The sequence below is a fragment of the Pelobates fuscus genome, chromosome 7 (genome assembly GCF_036172605.1).
Source record: "Pelobates fuscus isolate aPelFus1 chromosome 7, aPelFus1.pri, whole genome shotgun sequence".
NCBI lineage: Eukaryota > Metazoa > Chordata > Amphibia > Anura > Pelobatidae > Pelobates > Pelobates fuscus.
In genome coordinates this window covers 129,359,399-129,380,004 of record NC_086323.1, presented here as the reverse complement: position 1 = coordinate 129,380,004, position 20,606 = coordinate 129,359,399, and the positions used below count along the sequence as shown (strand labels likewise).

General features: G+C 38.6%; 1 protein-coding gene across 2 annotated transcripts; it reads left to right on the top strand.

Moving 5' to 3' along the window:
• The first annotated feature begins 1,127 nt into the window (after positions 1 to 1,127).
• Positions 1,128 to 20,293, top strand: WBP11 (WW domain binding protein 11). 2 transcript variants are annotated; one of them, XM_063426644.1, is made up of 12 exons: positions 1,128 to 1,201; positions 3,563 to 3,674; positions 4,601 to 4,632; positions 5,148 to 5,241; positions 9,737 to 9,933; positions 10,868 to 11,001; positions 12,349 to 12,545; positions 12,644 to 12,838; positions 13,044 to 13,148; positions 14,307 to 14,600; positions 15,901 to 16,074; positions 18,108 to 20,293. In XM_063426644.1, exons 2-12 carry the CDS (start codon positions 3,611 to 3,613, stop codon positions 18,533 to 18,535), a joined length of 1,914 nt encoding a protein of 637 aa, XP_063282714.1. In that variant the 5' UTR covers positions 1,128 to 1,201; positions 3,563 to 3,610; the 3' UTR covers positions 18,536 to 20,293. The 2 variants fall into 2 exon arrangements, with proteins under 2 accessions (XP_063282714.1, XP_063282712.1); XM_063426642.1 differs by having other exon boundaries at positions 1,139 to 1,205; positions 3,568 to 3,674.
• The last annotated feature ends 313 nt before the right edge of the window (positions 20,294 to 20,606 follow it).

Here is a 20,606-nt window from a genome sequence, read left to right as displayed (position 1 = left end):
CTGCCCCGCACACACTGCACACCTATACACACACAGTGCCCTACACACCCTGCTGCCCCCCATACACACATTGCCCCAAACACACACACATGACCCCCCCATACACACAGTGCCCCCCATACACACACTGCCCCACACATACATACAGTGCCCCCCCATACACACACTGCCCCACACAGACATACAGTGCCCCCATACACACACTGCCCCCTAACACACACACTGCCACCCTTACGCACTCACACTCACTTCACCGCTCACACACACACTGCACCTTTCACACACACTTCACCCCTAACACACACCACTTCTCCTATGCCCTATATCCCAGCAGACCCCAGGTAAGTTGTCAAACTGTTCTTAAACGGTATGACTACTTAGTCCGGGTTGGGATCCTGGCACTACTGGCACCATAACTACTACACTGAGCTGTAGTGGTTATTGTGCTAGGATTATTTTTTTTAAATAATCTACAAGTGCCCCTCCCGAGATCAGGCTCTGGATCCGCCACTGGTGTACAGTATATGCATTTAGCAGTCTGTGTGTGTAAATTTAGCAGTATGTATTTAACAGTCTGTCTGAATAGGTTTACGACTTCTAGTGTGCATGTATTTTTCTGAGATTTTATTTTTGCGATTTTTGTATAGCTAATAGGTGTCCCGTTTTTTTTTTTATTTCCAAAATCTGGTCACCCATTTTTTAGCTTAGTTATTTTATTCAAAAATATTTATATCAGTTCTCCAGCCTCAACAGCCATTTAGAGGATTGACCCCCCCCCCACATGATTTGTTTGTACAGCACTTATAAAATGTAGGAGCTATGTATAAATATATATGTATATATAAATAATAATACATTTACACTACATTGCAAATTTCTTCCTCGATATTAAAACAATATATTTTTTATTAGGCAGTATTATTCATTGTCATAAAAGGAGTTTAATAATAAACTGTAGACACAGTTGGGAAGAACTGAGCGAGCTGCACGATTTTTATTTTTTTTCAGCGAGTTTTCTGACATGGCAGACTTTAGACTTCTCCAGGGTGCACCAATATGTCGGCTCCTTAATCCCGCCTTTCAGACCTGGCAATTCTGCGCCGGAAGCAAACTCGTAGCGCCGGAAGCGGAAATACGTTTTTACCAGTTTCTGTATTCATGGTGAAGTGAGCGGGTATCCTAAGAACTGGTGACCAAAAGGGTGACTATTAGTTCTGGTTATATGACTTTTTAACTCGTGTCTGTGTGCATGGCTTCTCTACCAAGCTGTCTGTGTAGTAAAATCTATTGATCACATGTAGAACCCTACCAAACTCAAGGTTCTATCAGAGTGTGTGCACGTTCGGTTTGTAGCCAGCGAGAAATCATGTAGTTTGAATGCATGTCTTGTGTTTATGATTTACTATGATTCCTTATATGAAGGTTGCATTCGTAGCTGTGATATCCTGCAGCTTGGTATAGTGCAGTCTCTGCCAGTAACGCTGCCATAGCGCATTTGCAGTATATTTATTTTTGTGCAAAATGTGAAGAATTGTTTTCCACAAATAAGTTACCCGTTTGGTGACACCTCTCGCCATCATTATATAGTAATGATCATGAAAAAGAGAACTCAATACCACTTGATAGTGGTTCAATAGAATTTCCAGTTCGTGGTTATAAGCAAAATGTATGAAATTGGACACTTGAGTGATGGTTTGGACATTGGGCTTCATTAATTAAAACAGGCATTGAGTGAGACTTGCCAAGGGAACTGCATATTTAAGACAAACATAGCTGATTATCCAATTCTGTTATTTTGCCATGTAATGTGCAACTCCCTTATTTATCCTTAAGAACTGCACTACATGATACTTAGAGGAAAAAAAGTATACGTAAATGCACCACAAACAAAAAAGATTTAATATTAACAACTAAACTTGCTATTTATTTTAAGGGAAAAAAGACTCAAGTCTTCTAGCTAGGTGTGTGCATTAATGCTTTTCATTTAGTTCAAATGAATCAAACCCCTTTTAATCCAGGGTTTGACAAATTTGCTTTGAATCTATAAGCCAGCTTTTGACAAATTTGCTTTGAATCTGTAAGCCAGCTAAAAAAGTTAGGAGACAGTTTTTTTTTAAACTAACAAAGCTTTATTTTCAACAACACAAATAACAGATCTTAAAGGGACAATATAGTTACCTAAAACACTACAGGTTAATGTGATTTATGGTGTCTATAACCTGTTCCTGCTTCCTGCATGCTTTTCAATATAAACACTGCCTTTTCAGAGAAAAGGGAGTGTTTACATTGCTGCACAGTAACACATCTAGTGTTAGAGATGCATTGATTCAATGAGGAGACACTGATTGGCGCAGCACAGCATTTTGCTGTACATGCGCAATAGCCTCCGAGTGCTTTCCTATGGGAAAGCATTGGAATGGCTGAGATCATTAATATTGATTATCTATGCCATGGAGACCAGTGCAGCGTTTTTGGAAAAAGATGAGTAAAAATACCTTTTGCATGCAATCGAAGGGAAGAGGTGAGGGGGCAGTCACCTATTAAGACAGAAACACTCACTGACAGACACACAGATTCTCTCACACACTCATAAATTATTAGTTTTATTTTAATTATCGTCCACCCAACCTTTCCTACCTTTTGGAGAGCTGGAGTGGATCTTTTCCCTGGGGTCCAGTGTGGCTGCTGTAATCTTAAAGTTCTTCTTGCTCGGCTCTCTTGTTTGCTGTTTAGTGATACGTGGCCGGAGTGATGCCATATTTGACTTCAAACATCACAACTGGGTGCGCGAGGGAGCAGAGCAAGAAGAGCTTGAATATTACACCTCCATTCTCCCTCAGCCAGGTGTCCCTAACCTCCATTAGTCGTCCAAGAGGACATAGTTTTAAATTAGAGGGGCAAAGGTTTAAAAATATCAGGAAGTATTACTTTACTGAGAGGATAGTGGATGCATGGAATAGTCTTCCAGCTGAAGCGGTAGAGGTTAACACAGTGAAGGAGTTTAAGCATGCGTGGGATAGGCATAAGGCTATCCTAACTATAAGATAAGGCCAGGGACTAATGAAAGCATTTAGAAAATTGGGCAGACTAAATGGGCTGAATGGTTCTTATCTGCCGTCACATTCTATGTTTCTATGTCCATCTCGGCTGAACAGGCTGACAAGTACCCACATTTGACAAATTCCAGGTTGCCATGGCGACTAGGAATTTTCTCCTGGCTTCTGAGATTTGTTGAACCCTGTTTAATCTACATCCAAACAAATCAATCCTCCTTGGATTAACATGTGAAGTCTTATTGAATTTATTGAGTAAAACTTCACAGGTAAATCTCTGACGATCAATCCATTCAGGCGTAGATTAAAATTAACTTGATTTGTTCATACCAACTGAAAAGCATTAATTCACAAGTCTAGTAGTAACTATCTTAGATGCCTATTTTTGTCTTGCTTAATACACAATACTCTACTTGAGTACGTTTTGGGTAATGTGTATGTATATAGGTCTGAATACTGGCAAGTGTTTTATTAACCATTTCTGTGTTCATTTTCTTTTTCTTTTTTAGGTTACCAATTTTTCTCTGTGTAGGTGGACATAGTGCATCCATTACAAAATGGGGCGAAGGTCCACTTCATCCACGAAGAGTGGGAAGTTCATGAACCCCACAGATCAAGCTCGTAAGTCCTATTCCTAACACAGGCATCAATGGGCTTGTATTTAATGTTGTTGTTTTTTTTGTTTTGTTTTTTTTTTAACAATGATAGCTACCTATAAAGAACATTAAATAGTATCTATACATTTAGCTAGCAAAAGTATAGATTGGGAGAAACCTATTTTAAAAATGTATGCAGAATAATTGATTGATAAAGGAGGGCAGAAAAGACCTTTCAGAGATGGTCATTCTGGTTTCCCCACATAGCAACCGTGGTAGCTATGTTACAACTCACTAGCCATGGCTGCTAGTGTTGGTTAGGGTGCATAGGTATGGAGTGACTCCTTTCAGGTGCCAGCAGGCTGACTGTAAGCCAGCATCACAAAGGTGGTTTTCCGTTTTTGAGGACACGTCCCCAAACAAGGCAAATCAAAGAAGAGACTGAGCAGAGATAAAAGTTACAGAATGTAAAACTCTGTGACGACATATCAGTGCTGGATAGAAGGTAACAGTTTCCCTTTAGCTGTCAAGTATGTCAGATATTGTCTATTTAACGGCATTTACCAAATCCCTGGATAGGACTTTGCCGTTTGCTTGCAACTTCATCTAACCTCCTTTCTGTATAAATCAACTCACAACAGTTCATTGTTTAACAATTCATCCTTTTTTGAATAAATGCATAAGCTATAATTCAGGCCATAATAGAGTTTTTTTAGTGGGTGAATACAGAGAAGTCTAAAGCACATTTAATTAGTGTGTAGTATGATTTTGAAATACTGATTTTAAGTTTGGTTTTATCTCTGTTATATTAATGCGTGTCTAAATTTTATAACGTTGGCCCAGGGCCTTCAATAGTAGTTGATATACAATTATCTCGATACATTTTAATTTAAGTGTTGTATAGTTACATTAAATAAATGTTGATGAATTCATTGTCTCTTTTTCTATCAGGAAAGGAGGCAAGGAAGAGGGAGCTAAAAAAGGTAAGACGTTCCATCATATTCTAAACAATCAAATCTGATTTATTATGCTTAGCTTATGAACAAACATTCTTTATTGTAACATAACATATGTTTCAGCGGTAATGTCCTTTTATGCAAAGCTTTCTTAGCATGGTTACAGTGGCTAGTTTAAAAATGAGGGATAACAAACTGAGTATTGTCTGTTTACTGAATATATCAATAATTGTATTAAAATATCTTTCCTGCTCTTATAGCATAAGAGAGTTACTCCAAACACCATACCCACTGCGTCATCCTGTAGTTGTTATGGTGCCACAAGTCCACTGGTGACGTCTCACTTTTAACGTTGTTTCCTTTTAAGAACCAAATAAAAGTGTACTTAGCGTTGTATGACAACAGCAAGAAAGAGTGAAACTGCAATGAGAACTTAAATGAGAGATTACAGTAATTGAAAAAGGCAATTTTTACAGTTTTTAGCCATATTTACATGGGTACATACTCTTGTGGTTTTATAATTTCCTCCTCTTTAATTACAGAACAAAAAACAGAGGATGATGGTGAGAGCAGCTGTGCTGAAAATGAAAGATCCAAAACAAATAATCAGGGACATGGAGAAACTTGATGAGATGGGTAAGTTCTAGATAAGGTAGTCAAAGATTAAAAAAAAAAAAAAGTGTTTATCTTTCTAAACAAACTTGTGACATAATATGAAGCATTAGGACATAGCCTTGGCAATCAGAATTGTCGCTTCTATCTAATGCAATCCATTACTGCCATCAGAGGACTAATTGTAATTCATTAATAAAATATGATTACAAGCATTAACACAATAAGATGAAACTCATAGAGCAGAGGTAGACAACCTTTGGCACTCGATGCTGGGGGCTACATCTCCCTGTTTCTGTAAGAGCATTAACAAAGCTGCATTGAACAACATTTGGAGTGCTGAAGGTTGTCTACACCTGTCATAGAACAACAGTAATAATTTTTTTTTATGTGTGAAAACATACACTAATTTACATAACCAGTATGCAATAGTGAAAGTGTGTAGCGCTAAATGATATTAACTTACGCCACAGAAAATCCTTCAGGATATAAAGGATATATAAACTGTGGAAAAAAATAGAGAAATATATAGTGCACTCTGTGCAGAAGGACGTGGTTATACACCATACGATAGGAAACACTCACGTGGTTTAGAGCCTATTGAGGATTGGCTCTAATCACTTTTGCCTTGTGTCCTTTAGGTGACACACACCTTTAACTCCAGGTAGAATGTATTCCTCAAAAGAAAGAAAGAGAGCAGGGAAAACTCACCCTGGTGTTGAAATCCTTAATATAGCAATGTAACAACTTATACATATAGGTGAAGATTGCTTCTCACCTGAATGAGAGCCTGTAACCTGGCTCAGAGTGGATAAGCATATGAGTCCTTTTAGGGATGACTCCTTCCCTCTTTAGTAGGATGGAAGATGCACCAATATATGTATATCAAATAAAAAATACTATTTATTACATACAACTTTAAAATCAATATGATACATACAATATATAGGTGAGTCCAAATGCGTTTCGACGGTTCCGTCCGGCTTTCTCAATCGGTACCTTCCATCCAGTTCTCTTCCTGTTTATAAATCCCGCCTTCCGTCCTGATTGGTGGCCGGAGATCGAAAGCCAACCAATCACGGACGTCCCTGCGAGGGAGGGTAAAGTGCTCCAGCTGTATTATTTCATCCCTTAGCGCTGACGTCATCGCGCACGCACGTATGATCTTGCGGACGGCGTCACTTCCGGGAATATGAAAAAGCAGTATTTGCACCATTGGTCCTAAAGACCCAATTATTTTTCTTAAATTTAATTGACATCACTTCCGGTCTTCAAGATCTCTCCTCCAGTCTATTGTAGTAGTCCGTGCATCCATTTTAGATAATGGCTAAAGTCCTGGAAAATCGAAAAATCGTCCATAGCGATGTTCATGATCTTCAATCCTGAGCTGGAGCACTTTACCCTCCCTCGCAGGTACGTCCGTCCGTGATTGGTTGGCTTTCGATCTCCGGCCACCAATCAGGACGGAAGGCGGGATTTATAAACAGGAAGAGAACTGGATTGAAGGTACCGATTGAGAAAGCCAGACGGAACCGGTGAAACACGTTTTGGACTCATATATTGTATGTATCATATTGATTTTAAAGTTGTATGTAATAAATAGTATTTTTTATTTGATATACATATATTGGTGCATCTTCCATCCTACTAAAGAGGGAAGGAGTCATCCCTAAAAGGACTCATGCTTATCCACTCTGAGCCAGGTTACAGGCTCTCATTCAAGTGAGAAGCAATCTTCACCTATATGTATAAGTTGTTACATTGCTATATTAAGGATTTCAACACCAGGGCGAGTTTTCCCTGCTCTCTTTCTTTCTTTTGAGGAATACATTCTACCTGAAGTTAACCCCTTAAGGACACATGACATGTGTGACATGTCATGATTCCCTTTTATTCCAGAAGTTTGGTCCTTAAGGGGTTAAAGGTGTGTGTCACCTAAAGGACACAAGGCAAAAGTGATTAGAGCCAATCCTCAATAGGCTCTAAACCACGTGAGTGTTTCAGAGCCAATCCTCAATAGGCTCTAAACCACGTGAGTGTTTCCTATCGTATGGTGTATAACCACGTCCTTCTGCACAGAGTGCACTATATATTTCTCTATTTTTTTCCACAGTTTATATATCCTTTTATATCCTGAAGGATTTTCTGTGGAGTAAGTTAATATAATTTAGCGCTACACACTTTCACTATTGCATACTGGTTATGTAAATTAGTGAATGTTTTCACATGTAATCACGATAGGATTGGAGAGTTCCTATTTTTTGTGTGAGAGCTGCTACATTATAAGAGCACTTGTTATAATTAATTTTAAGCGCCTGACAACACAGAATACTTTGTTATATTATTTTTTTGTATGTGTTTTCAAAATATAGGGTTGCAGGAACCGAGCACAGAAAGACAATATAGCCATAAAAAATACATTTTCTTTTTTTTTTATAATTCTTTATTTTGTTTGTGCATAAAAATAACAGACATGTTTGCACTGCCACGACAGCTGGTGCAAGCAGATACGTAGACATGTTATATCACAGGTATGGCATGAGGAAACTTTGCACATTTTTGTTATGAAAATCAGGATATGGACAAGTTGAGTATTAAACAATATGTGTAACCAAGCTGATCTAAGTTCCGCTTATAGGCGTCAAAATGAACATATAAAGGGTTAAGGGTAAGTCGAGTGTAGTGTGCCACGCTTGCATGTTAGACTCACATTTATCATACATTGTGCTTGTCTATAGGTCTTCTCTTGGAGTTAATCTAGGCATGAATATTTGCAGATTATTATAGTATTAACTTTCTTTTTTTTTCTTCACAATTTTTTAAAGTTTATAAAACAAGCAAAATACAAGATGATTATTTAAGTCTTGTTATAGTGGTTCGCGTCGTGGATGTCAGGCTTATAACATTTAAACAAGTAGGGGCATTCTCATAGTTTTTAATTAGCCGTGGTTCTCTGCTCATGTTGCTTGTACCGGGCTGAAGCTAGAGTGGAAGCCCTGATAACGATATTCATGTCTTAATGCTGAACAAGGCTGGTGTAAGTAAGTAGTTAAAGAAATTATAGACATGGTGAGTGTTGAATATGTTCTAGTGTCAAAATCAGGCTATTATACCATGTAGCGACCACTGAAACGATGTACCTTAGTAAGCTAGCACTCTAACCTGAAATCAAAACGGTCAAAGCATAACAAAACAAGAGAGGATCTACTAGATTTGCATGGACGTAGTGGGAAAATAGCAGTCCATCAATCTGAGGCAGCGAAAGTCACCCGACTCCCACAGTCGGTAAGGGCCGGGCACTTACAGGAGAGTCACTGAGGGAAGGCACCTCTCTAACCCCGAGTCTTTCTGGGGCCGTTATCACCAAGACATGTACTCGGAAGCATGCGAAGTCCTGGCCCCACTTCAGTGGAGAGCTGTAGGAGGTGTTGGCGGTCCGTTGCTTCTTTCGGTCTGCAGGCTTCTGTTTGTGTGGCGGGGCTGACTCCTGACGGTACTGACAGGTGCTGGTTTAGGTCCTCTGCCTGGAGGGATCCCTCTCTTATTACCTCTCTGTCCTCTCATATGGGGCAGGGGTGGTACTGCTGCTGCGCGTTCTTCTAGTGCTGCCCAGAAGCGATCAAAAATCTCTTCAAGGTGTAGCAGGGTTTTGTCTATGTGATCTTGCATGTCGCAATGGATTTGATTCAGGCTCCGCTTTTCTGGAGCGAGTCCGGGCGCCATCTTGGGAACCGCAGTCATCTCCATGTCGCAGATAGTAGCCTTTAGTTTTGATGTGGAAATACCGTTCCAGCTGGGGCCTGGATAACCCCCACCGGTCCAAAGGGGGGGGGGACTCGCAGCCTTCGCCTCCGACATACTAGACATCAGTAAGCGGTAGAAAGGTAAGGAGGCGGCCGTCCACCTCACCTCTCACTCGGCTAGGCCGCAGACCTCCGGTTGTCTCAGAGTTTGATCGGAGCTTCAAAGCTTCTGTAGTTGGGTCATTCAGTGTTGTCCCCGGTCTTATCTACTTTATGGCACAGCTTTTGGCGTCAAGAGTGTGTAGAAGCCGGTTTTAATCGATTTATAAAGCCATAGGCTTCAGGAGCCCATCAGACATGCGGCTTATCGGCATGGCGGTCCGGCCCCGCCCCCAAAAAGTAAATTTTCATCTTAGCTTAGTTGTATATCGTGTAGTTTATCTGAAAGTCATCAATGAATGTGTTTGACCTTCTCTGCCTTTGGACATGATAGTATTTGTTTACCTTAATGCAAATGACAGCGAGCTGAAGTGAGAATAGAAAATGATTTACATGTGTTTGTTGTAGCACAATGTATGCATAGATTTTTTTTCTTTAAGTTGGCACCCCAGATGTTTCCAAATTACAGTTTTGTTAGGGTTGAATGAATATTATTGGAAATGTAGGCAAGACTCACACCTAGCTATCAGGGCCAAAATGTTTGTATTTTGTTTTTCCCCTTGATTGGCTAACGTAAAAAATATTGACATATCCCTCCCCCCCTTTTATTACCACAGAATTTAATCCTGTGCAACAACCTCAGCTTAATGAAAAAGTTCTCAAGGACAAGAGGAAGAAGTTAAGAGAAACATTTGAACGTATTCTACGCTTGTATGAAAAGGAAAATCCAGAAACTTACAAGGAGCTTCGGAAAATTGAGCTGGATTATGAGCACAAAAGGTCCCAGCTCAGCCAGTATTTTGATGCTGTGAAGGTATGAGTGACCCATTTACATGATTTTTCCAATTAACATTTGTATGCAAATGTATTTTCAGAACTAAAGATGAATGGTCCCAAACAAAATGTGTGGATGGTAAGGGTAGTTTTAGGGAGGTATTTAAATTAAAGCAACGCACTGTACTAGTGAAAGGGCCAGCAATTATATCAATTTAATATTGTATTTTGTTGCCCACTTCATTATGCAGGTTCAGCATCCCCCAATGGATATGATCCCATTGACCACACTATATCACTGTGCAAACTAAATGTAGCAAATTTTCAATCTCTATATATGGTATTTGGTTTTAAAAGGATGAAAAAAAAAAATTCCTGCAAAATGTTAACCTGTAGTAGTATTTGTCAGCATAGCCGTGTTTTTATGAGTTACCATTCACCTTAAATATTGTTTTCATCTTAGTGTTTTTCTGTACATTTGCGGAAAGACATTTGTTTTCCACAAATGTCTTGATTTGTGGAACAGTGCTAATCTCTTCTGCATATTTCACTATACAATAGCATGGCTGTGTTCAGAGTTTTAGGGTAAATGAGCAAAAATGTGATGGTTCCTTTTTAAAAATTAAAAAAAAAGTATCTTGCATTTAAAATCCCTGCATTTTCTGCAAATCCCTGGTTTTTTACAGTATCTGACGTGAAATCACACCAAATCAGGATATAGATGGTCCTGTAATTTTCTATAGCAATGTCAAGGTTATATTCTAAGCAGTTCTTTATGGACATAGCAAGAGGTTCTGGGAGTTGTAGTTAAATTGTCCGGTTTCACTGTTGAAAGTTAAGTTAAAATACAACTCTCAAAAAAAAAAATCATGATATGCATATACAGTGTGCAAGTGCCTGAAGGAAGCCAATAGTGTATCTGATGCCAGTGTTTTCAGAGAACTCTTTACCAGTAATTTTATTTCTTTATTCAGAATGCTCAGCACGTTGAGGTGGAGAGCATCCCCCTGCCAGACTTGCCACATGCCCCTTCCAACATTTTGATCCAGGACATTCCCCTGCCAGGAGCCCAGCCACCATCCATCTTGAAGAAGACATCTGCCTATGGGTAAAACAAGCATTTATTTAAAAAAACTATTGCTGCTTGAATGTTGTAAAACGGGCTTGTTTTAGCAGATATCTGCTGTGTACACTTACATTAACACTGCTGCTTTACAATTGAGCAGCCCCTTATTCCACAGCTGATAAGTTGTCTCTATGGTAAGATTACTGAATAGGAAAATCTCTACAAGATTTATTGTGTGGAACCAGATCACTATAGAGTGACTTTATTTCACAAATACTTATAAATGGTACCATATCACTCTATAGTGACGGACTAAAAGGAATGGGCTTCGTACAAAGGGCCCACGTTGGTATGTCAAAATATGTCCTACTCTTTATAGTGTACATTATTCTCAAAATTACAATTGGTCACTTTTTTTTTTTTTTTTTTTTTGGTGTGGGACTGTCAGGGACTAGAGCATGCTTTGCACTGGCACATGGAAGCGCTCTTACAGGAGGCAAATTGGCATGTATCTTGAAAAGTACATGCCATTTATCCCCCATAGAACATTCTAAATTAATACTATAGGCATCAAAACAACTGGAGCTTAACATAAAATCTTTGTGTATAGATCATGCCCCTGCAGTGCTCAATCCTCTGCCATTTAGGAGTTATATCACTTTTGTTTCTGTTTATGCAGCCCAAGTCATACCTCCCCTATATGTGACTCACAGCCTGCATGAAATAAAAATGGTTGAATTTTTAGTCTGATGTTAACTTGCTTTAGACGTTTTTATCTTCTGCTCTATAAATTCAAATTGAATCACACGCAGAAGGCTCCTGCAGACTCTAGAAGACAATTAACAAAGCAGGAGATAAGAAATTCTAGAATAAACAGACTGTGCACTAAAGGAACCCATACTATATCTAGGTTCCTTTTCAGGAAGTGTTCAGGAAGGCTGTGCAAGAGACATGCACAGTGTGATTTAGGACTCTATAGACAAAGTGATTTAACTCCTAAATCTGAGAGAATTACATGGGCACAATCTTTTCTCTACACCAAAACTACTTTATTAAGCTAAAGTTGTTTTGATGACTATAGTATCTTAATAAACATCCTGTAGCTGTTGTGGTTTTGGTGTATAGAGTCTTCATTAAAGGGACACTCCAAGAACCTAGACCACTTCTGCCCATTGTCTGAGAATGTGAATACCATCTGTGCCATAAATCCTGGTTTGATATTACTTTGTTACTAAAATATTGTGCTAAACAGATTTTAAAAAATGGAAAAGGCTATATTATGGTGCAACACGTTTGCTGATAACTGAACTATTTTCATTATGACACTGGCTTTATAAACTATAAAGGAGTGGTGAAATTAATTCACCTTGCAACTCCCTCTGTTTCCAGTCCTGGGCGAAGTGTCCCTATGCCTTTCCCTCCTGGACATGGTGTTCCACGTTTACCTCCAGGAAAGAAGCCCCCAGGACCTCCTCCTGGTCCTCCTCCACCACAGGTACTACAAATGTATGGTCGTAAAGTTGGGTTTGCACTAGAGAATATAATGAGGCGGCGGGAAGAGGAGGCGAGATACAGCCCTGAAAAAGGTGAGGCTTCTATAGTTTCTCTCAGTTTCTGGTAACTAGTCAGCATATCCTATACTTGGTTTACTATGACCGGTTTTCTGTGCTCTTATTCTCAACAGGTCAAAGGGACCAGCATGATGACTCAAGCTCAAGTGAAGATGAGGGTTATCCACATGAGATGGAGCAAGATAAGGATGAAGATGGCAGCAGTCTAGAAGACAGTGATAGCAACCAATCAGACATCAGGGACAGTGATGGAGAAGAGTATGTTCAGCGTGATGAAGAGAGGAAGGACAGTGGAGAAAAGAAAGCTGGTGAGATGAACATGTTACCCAAGCATCTAGTGTCGGTTTTGCATTTTAACATTCTTTTAATTCATCATGAAACAAGACAAGACCTTAATGTTAATGTTGAAGTGTTAATTTTATTAAGATGTAGGTTAGTAGTAGTTTTGGTATATTAGTTTACTGTTCTGTTTTTTTTCTACTGCAAATAAACATAATTTTTTTTTTTCTACAGGTCATAGTGTACGGTTTGCTGATGCACCAGAAAAGCCTCACAAGAAGAGAAAGAAGAATGTGAAGGACTTGACTCCACTCCAAGCTATGATGTTGCGAATGGCAGGTAATTAATCAAAATTGGAGACACTGTAGATTTATGGAAAAGTATCCAAGCATAAATGCAGTATATATTTTAAATGCTTTCGTCTGATTAGGCTGTTAGAGAAGTGTATTCCAAAAATTCACAATATATATCGATACACCTGTTTCCAAAGTGGTTTTCTTCAAGTTTCTCCTTCTACCCCCAGAGTTCCTTTGTTTCCATTCTTTCTCGGTCATCTCCCTGTATGTATTTTTCTGTTGTGATATGTTAAGGGATCTTTTTTCTTTTTTTTTTTTATCTTTGCACAAGCATACCCCATGCTCAACCATATTTGGATCCCTTTTTTTCTTTCTGTTCTTATTAGTGTGGAATTTTTTGTTTTTATTTCCCTTTGTATAAACCATACTAAAATGTAATTCCTAAATTCCCAAATCACCACATTTTATATTTGTGTATTAAACAATGGTATTGTAGCAGAGTACTCCCTTTACTCTGTTGCAAACTTTTATTACTTCTGAAGCACCAACATTTTCCCCAGCGCTTTGCAACTATAGAAGGTAGACAGTACAGCATAGACAACCCAGTACAAAAGGAATAGCAGACCCTGTCTCCAGAGATCTAGCAGTTACAGCCCTTTTAATTCAAAGTACCAAGTTAGATTGCTTGTTGGCTTACAATCTAAAGTTAAGGTGCTTGGTTCAATCCTTTAATTTTATAAATACACTGCTTAGTGCACAAAAAGCTATATATAGTGTAAGTGATCATTTCCAGTACTTTTTTAGGTCCATGTTTTGTTTCTGTTTTTTTACACGTTTTTTTTTTTTCCCACCATTGTGTCCATATTATTGTTTTAGTTTTTTTTTAATGGGGGAAACTTTTCCTTTTCAACAGTACAACATTTTTTCCTAAATCATTCCATGCTACCATTAGACATCTGAGGATCTTTCTAAATGGAATTAGAAAATCAATTAATGATTGCAGGGACCTATCTGAAACTAAATAAACCTTCTGGCATAACTTCTCAAGGGGAAGAACTACTGATTAATATCGCTTATGCATCAGTGTTTCCAAAAATAACATTTTAAGTTAAAATCATTCAGTAGTAGATGATACAATGTTTAAGTTTTTCAGTGTTTTTTCTCTTCCTTTTAAAATTCATTATTTGTTATTCACCTGCAGGTCAGGAGCTGGCAGAGGAAGATGACGATCATGATGGTGAAGATTTCTCCTCATCATCGTCTTCTGACGATGATTCTGATTCTGAAGATTCCCAACGCCATGAAGAATCTAAAACTGAAAGTACTGAAAAATCTTCAGCGCCGATCACTGTGCCGCCACCTGTTACTGTCCCTCCTCCACCACTGCAGATGCCCCCAGCCATCATGTCCGGTCCTCCACCCCTCGGGCCACCTCCAGTTCCTCCTCTTCGACCACCTGGACCTCCAAGTGGCATGCCCCCTGGTCCTCCTCCAGGTAATAGAACCTCTGACTTAAATTACAATCAGCAACTCAACAGCTGTAGTACCTCTTTAAATCTGGGTTGCAGGTTTTATTACTTGCTTGGGGTAACTTGGTTATCAGAGTGCCAATAATGTGAGTAATACGCCAGATTAATAGAAGGTATAAACAGGATTTCTTTACTGAAATATTTTGTATAAAAACTCATACTACTTAGAATTTGCCCAATAAGTACTGGACTAGCTGTGTTTTATTATCATTATTATTTTAGTCTGTAAATCATTGCAGTTTGTTCTTTTCCTTTTATTCATACCTAATTTAGACAGTGAGGTTTAAGTGAATACCTGTCTTGCGTATATTTATATAGTGAAGAGTATTAAGAGATATATTTTTAGTTCAAAGTTTTTTTTATTTTTTTTATTTTATTATTAAGGTCCATTTATATGAACAGTAGCCTCAAGTCTTAAATAATAAGAAATCTTAAAAATAAGAGCTGTATATTGAAGTTCTTCTGATCCTGGCTAAATCTGTAAACGTTAAATTTGAATGCTACAGATAAGGAAATATGGCAGGGATGTTATCTGTGGTAGAGTGCATTTAATTTTGCAGTGTGTGACTGACACAGCATGATCCTAAAGCAATAATATGCCAAAATATGTTCTAGAACCAAAGCTGTATTCCTAGCACTATAGTTGCCAGCTCCTCGGTTGATGTCATTCTTCATTGCTGCAGGAGGGATGTCAGTAGAGAATGGAGGGCTGTTGTCAGATGACACTTTTGCACAGTCGGGAACTTTGATCTAGGCAGACTAGTGTCGCTGCCAGAGGTGAGGTTACGTCTCTGGCAGCAAATGGGTTAATCTCGATATGTGCAGTGTTTCAAAGTGGAACTTTACACATACAGACTCCAGCCAATATGACCACTTCCAATCACTGATCACCTCCTATAATGTATGTAGTTTATTTTAGTTGGAAATATTTATAAAAGAAAAGGGGATTAATATATAACTGTATTAAAAAAACATTTTGTTCAGCTTTGCACATCTGTTGCCTCAGCTGAGATTCTTCTTAATTCATCCTGCAGTGAGTGGAGAGCATGCTGGCATTTAGTCACATTGCAGATGCAGTGGCAGATTTGGACAAGTTTTCCCTCCTTTATCACTGTTTACTTTTCAAGAATGCAGTGCATTGTTTACCTTGTATATTTGATTCTTAAATTGTAATCGGTTATATCTAAACCGTCAACATGTTTAGTTTTGCCTACTTCTTGCCATTGATAATGTCACAGTGTTTACGCTATGTCTTTCTTGTTTCAGGTGCTCCTCCCTTCCTGAGACCTCCTGGCCTTCGAGGCCCACCTCCCCGCCTCTTACCTCCAGGACCTCCACCTGGCCGTCCACCAGGCCCACCTCCAGGCCCTCCCCCTGGTTTACCTCCAGGACCTCCTCCCCGAGGGCCCCCACCTCGTCTTCCTCCTCCGGCACCTCCAGGTGACTGACTTTTATATACATCCTGCATGCTTTCTTTTATGATTAGAACTACTGGCATTAATGTTTGTAATGTTTTACTTTCCATCCAACTCTATTCCAAAGCATTTAAAAAAAAAACAAAAAAAACCCTACCAGCTTTTATGTAGACTCAGTGTTTCTGCTGTCTTTTTGTTAAAGGATTACTCTAAGCACCAAAACGACTCTGGCTTAAAGGACCACTCCACACACAAAAAGCACTTTACCTTGCTGAAGTGCTTTTTGAAAGAGAAGTATCCTATTTAAAGAGCAGTTTTATAGTTAAAGAATGAAACATCCCCCTGGTTGTCAATCAAAGGTTTTCCACCTGCTTCCATTAGCTCCCCTGAGCTAACTTCCCTTATTGCCCAGTGTGTTACCTTTAGCATTGTTCAATTACTTGTTTATGTTAACTAGTATCTGTAGCAACCTCCTTGTGATTAAAACTAAATTAACAGAGCAGAATATAAGAACTTCTAAAGTAAACACACTGTGCTGTAATAATAAAACCTTACTTTCATGCAGGCTTTGTGACTGTTATACAGGGGTTGGTGTGACTAGAGTTGCATAAACAGAAACAAAAGGGATTTAACTCCTAAATTGCAAGGAATTGAGCAGTGAGACTGCAGGGGCATGATCTGAACATCAAATCCCCTACATTAAGTTAAATATGTTTCAGCACATAGAGGTTCACTTTAAATAGGAAATCCATTGTTTTAACATAATATATATAACACATATAAATATGAAAGATACCCACCCAAGTTTCTGCAACTTCTGTAAACCTCCTGTACTTGACTTTTCTCAGTCTTGGAAGTAGCAGTCATCTGTCAGTCATTTCATGAGATTCTTTTATTAATTTTTTTTTTTAACAGTGATGAGTATATATCATACAAGGCGATGGATAGCCGCTCCATTTTGAAGAAATGTAAACGACACACCAGATATCGGACAGTCGATTTACAGATATCTTAATTTGTGGTATTAAAGGGACACTATAGTCACCTGAACAACGTTAGCTTAATGAAGCAGTTTTGGTGTATAGAGCATGCCCCTGCAGCCTCACTGCTCAATCCTCTGCCATTTAGGAGTTAAATCCCTTTGTTTATGAACCCTAGTCACACCTCTCTGCATGTGACTTGCACAGCCTTCCATAAACACTTCCTGTAAAGAGAGCCCTATTTAGGCTTTATTTATTGCAAGTTCTGTTTAATTAAGATTTTCTTATCCCCTGCTATGTTAATAGCTTGCTAGACCCTGCAAGAGCCTCCTGTATGTGATTAAAGTTCAATTTAGAGATTGAGATACAATTATTTAAGGTAAATTACATCTGTTTGAAAGTGAAACCAGTTGTTTTTTTTTCATGCAGGCTCTGTCAATCATAGCCAGGGGAGGTGTGGCTAGGGCTGCATAAACAGAAACAAAGTGATTTAACTCCTAAATGGCAGTGAATTGAGCAGTGAAATTGCAGGGGAATGATCTATACACTATAACTGCTTTATTTAGCTAAAGTAATTTAGGTGACTACAGTGTTCCTTTAATGTGGAGAGGAACTACACATGCATGCAACTCCAGCTGTGAGTGAGCCACTGAAGTGTTTGGCTCTTACATGGCATGTTTCCATCCTTTAAACATACTCCTTGAAAGTAATAGTAAGGCCAATACTTTGCTTTCTACTGGGTTTTGTATAACTGAGTGGTTCATTCATCGCTGCTATTTTTTTGCTGACGTATGCAGCAATGCACGAAATACTGAAAGAAAGACATGGGACTGCTTTAAACCATTACTTATGCAAAGAGCAATGGGGAGGTACCTTTCATTATAAATGACATTTTCCACCTGAGCTCTTTCTATGGTGCTCAAAGATTACTATCAATACACACATAACTGACATAAGTCAAATCTTCTGTTGAAAATGTTTTTATATTTAATGGAATAATTTGTATTTTTACCTTTATTAGCAACACTAATTGTTTGCTTTATCTTGTTAACATACTTATTTCCTTTCATTGCTGCAGGTATCCCACCACCTCCTCGCCCTATGATGCGTCCTCCTATGGGACCCCCACCTGGTACTGCTCCCCCAGGTCTTTTCCCTCCAACAGCTTTGGCAAACCCTGGTGTATTGAGTGCACCTCCCAGCTTGATACAAAGGCCCAAATCAGATGAGAGTGGGGCAACAATTGAGAAGAAGGCCACTGCAACCATCAGCGCCAAACCCCAGATTACTAATCCCAAAGCTGAAGTAACCCGGTTTGTACCAACAGCCCTCCGTGTTCGCAGGGAGAACAAGGGGGCAGCAGCTGTATCAACGCAGAAGAAGCCAGAAGAAGAGCCTGCAAGACCCATGCCTAAAACAGGTCCCAAACTTGGGGTACCAATGCCTGTGCAGACCAAGGACGATATGTACGAAGCTTTTATGAAAGAAATGGAAGGACTTCTTTAAACATAATTCCAAAGTAATCATTCTGGCATTTCCTTTGTGAAGATGTTTCAACATCTAAACTTTTCACAACAGCTACTTTGAACAATAGCTAATATTTTTATTATCCGTCTACAATGCTGTCTTTAGGTTGCTGTGATGACTAGTGTGAGAAGTAGTCAGGGGTTTTGGCCATCTCTAGGACCTTGACTGTTTCACACTATGTGGGCATCTGCAGAATGATGATAAATGTAAAAATAAACCCTAGGGTTCGTGCTACTGAAGGTAAAATGGTTAGTAAAGGTATTGTATCATTTAGTTACATAGTATACCACCTTACACAATGGCAGATTGTTAATTCTTGTGTTATTCTACACTTGTGTAAGAGGGATATGAATTTTGCTATACAGTTTAAAGTTTAGCATTACACGTATCCTCCTTTAAAACTAAATTAATAGTGTTGGTCTGCTGATATCCATCCGTCTGCTTATATGTTCTGTTCATTAGTGCTATATGCATGCATGAATAGAATAGACTGGTAGGTATTAAACAGACCCCTACACTTCATTTAAAAAAAAAAAAAAAAGTACAATCCTTTATTTATGGCATGAAAGCAGAGTCTAAAATGTTGGACCAGTTCTTAAGGCCTTCCAGTGTTACTGATGTTGTGTGTTTATGGAATTGAAGAGAAAAATGCCCATTAAAATTTGGTACATTAAAAATGTGTGTGGGTATTCCAACTGCATGTCAATGAGTAAATGGTGATTTGATTTTGATGTCCATCTCATAACATTTCGCCTTACTAACACAGACCTACTGTATACATTTTCTAATGTAGAATGAGCCTTGTATATTTTAAATCCACAGTTGTCAATCGCAACTATTATTCAAATAGTCCGTTAATAAAATTGTTGATTACATAAAGTGGCTTTGTCACCCTCCCCCTATTTTTCCTAGTCATGACAAAAGGCAGAGCTAGCTTTTGTCAATCCCTCAGCTGTCACTAATGATGGCAGAGGGAGAAAAGGCGGTCTGGCTGGAATCTCTATAGACATTAGTGTTGTGCTCTCGTGTATGCGTGAGAGCACAGTGCTGACATCAGCTTGGCAAATTAAGCACTAGGAGCAACTCCCTGAAGAATATGACAGCGCCCTCAAAGGACAGGGTCATATAAGTTAAAACTACCTTGCCCTGAAACCCACAGCTACTGGAATGCAAGCAGGGCAGTCACCATCTGTGGTCTTTGCAAAATATGCAAAGACCCCAGAAGGCAACAGTTGCATTACTAGCTAAAAAGTAATTGTAGTGCTAATGTGCATAATTGGGTCAATTATAAATGGAATGCTAGATGACAGAGCAAATAGCACAGTCACATCATATTCTGCACAGTAGCCCTAAAGACTCAATGCTGTGATCAATTTATTGAAATTTGCATTGCTACTTCTAAATTTATCTGGATAACTTCCCTTAGTTGCATGAGGTGTTACTTTATTGTGGTATCTGACATGTTTTGTAGACACTTTCAGAGAAATTATCACTCATCCAAAGAATTTGTTTATTCTGTTCAGACTTATACATAAATGGTCGGATTTTTATTAGTGACTTTGTGTTTCCTGTAAATATATATATATTTTTAAATGCCTTTCATGTTTTTTTATGCACCTCAAAGTTCTGTTTAAAGCATATTATATGATAACATGATATGACGTGATATTGAAAAGAAAACGAAAAAATTTAAACGATTTAAGTGCGCATATTCTATTAAATTTGTACAGAACAGTGTTAATGGCTGTCGGTATATTTGTTATTGGAGGTGCATGCTAATGTTTGAGCTATAGAAAAGAAAAAAAGAATATCTTTAAGAAAAATTCTTTGACTAAGTTGTAATTTCTTTGAAATATCGATGCAATCAAGATATACATGAGTCAAAATATTTTCCACAGTCGTTTCTCATCAGATGTGAGTCATAAGGACTGTTGGGAATAAGCATTAACTTGCACATTGTGTGCTATTTTATTGGCATTTATATTCCAACTTATTCTGCAGTGCTTTACAATATTATTAAGGGAGAATTTAACAACAAATGAGACATTTG

Excerpts from the sequence above, each read along its gene's own strand:
- WBP11 (XM_063426644.1), top strand. The coding sequence starts at position 3,611 with ATGGGGCGAAGGTCCACTTCATCCACGAAGAGTGGGAAGTTCATGAAC. Across the intron at positions 12,546-12,643 it reads GAGATACAGCCCTGAAAAAG|GTCAAAGGGACCAGCATGAT; the intron begins GTGAGGCTTCTA and ends TATTCTCAACAG. Across the intron at positions 16,075-18,107 it reads TCCTCCTCCGGCACCTCCAG|GTATCCCACCACCTCCTCGC; the intron begins GTGACTGACTTT and ends TCATTGCTGCAG.